At 63.0% G+C, this 866-nt stretch overlaps 1 protein-coding gene across 1 annotated transcript in view; it reads left to right on the top strand.

Moving 5' to 3' along the window:
- The window catches only part of TMEM209 (transmembrane protein 209), a gene marked incomplete at both ends in the record, with an annotated part of 6,184 nt that extends 5,322 nt beyond the window's left edge, over positions 1 to 862 (top strand). Inside the window, 3 exons of the mRNA XM_010144513.1 lie at positions 221 to 335; positions 426 to 523; positions 806 to 862. Coding sequence (XP_010142815.1) covers positions 221 to 335; positions 426 to 523; positions 806 to 862 — 270 coding nt within the window. The remainder of the gene's footprint in view (positions 1 to 220; positions 336 to 425; positions 524 to 805) is intronic.
- Positions 863 to 866: the final 4 nt, after the last annotated feature.

Raw genomic sequence — 866 nt, 5'->3', positions numbered from 1 at the left:
CATTGAACGGGGGACAGGGGGAGCGCAGAACCCTTCGGGCAGGAGAACATAGGCGGACAGGGCAAGTCTTGGCTGAGCGCTGGACCCAAGGCAGGGGCAGGGCCCCGGGCTGGGTTTCCCCCACCCCCAGCACCCAGCTGGGAGAGGCGCTAAACTGGGAAACTCCGCCAAGAGGTCCCATGTCCCAGGTGGCAACACCTGCGGCTTCTCCTCTGCCCAGATCATCATGCACGTGTTCTGCACCTACCTCGACTCCCGGCTGCCGCCTCACCCCAAGTACCCTGACGGCAAGACCTTCACCTCCCAGCACTTCTTGCAGACCCCCGACAAACCAGGTACCGGCGCTCGCGGGCGGCCGCCCTCCACCTCCGGCACCGCCTCGGCGCCTTCATCCGCCGCCGTCTCTCCCAACCTCTCGTCCGTAGACACTTCCAACGAGAACGTCTTCTGCATCTACCAGAGCAGCATCAACCCGCCCCACTACGAGCTCATCTACCAGAACCACGTCTACAACTTGCCCAAGGTACGCGCCCGGGGGTCCCCAGCTGCCCCGGCAGGGCATCGGGCCAGCTCCGGTTCTGGGCTTGGCGGTGGGGTGTCACCCCTTCAGGCTGTGAGAGTTCCAGGGGAAGTTCCCAGTCTCTGAACCCCGAAACTCTGATTTGTGACATCCGGGTGGTCCCTGGCTCGCGGCTCTGCAAACCGCTCCCCAGGGCCACCCAGAAACACCCGCCTTCCCTCTTTGGCTGGTATTTACCGCCGCGCTTTCCCCTCGCTCACTCTATTACTCTCCCCGCGCATTCAGGGCAGGAACAACATGTTCCACACACTGCTCATGTTCCTGTACATCATCAAGACGAAGGAGT

The sequence above is a fragment of the Buceros rhinoceros genome, unplaced genomic scaffold, assembly GCF_000710305.1.
Source record: "Buceros rhinoceros silvestris isolate BGI_N320 unplaced genomic scaffold, ASM71030v1 scaffold11091, whole genome shotgun sequence".
Taxonomy (NCBI): Eukaryota; Metazoa; Chordata; class Aves; order Bucerotiformes; family Bucerotidae; genus Buceros; species Buceros rhinoceros.
The sequence above is the reverse complement of the archived record's forward strand: the minus strand, read 5'-3'. Positions and strand labels throughout refer to the sequence as shown.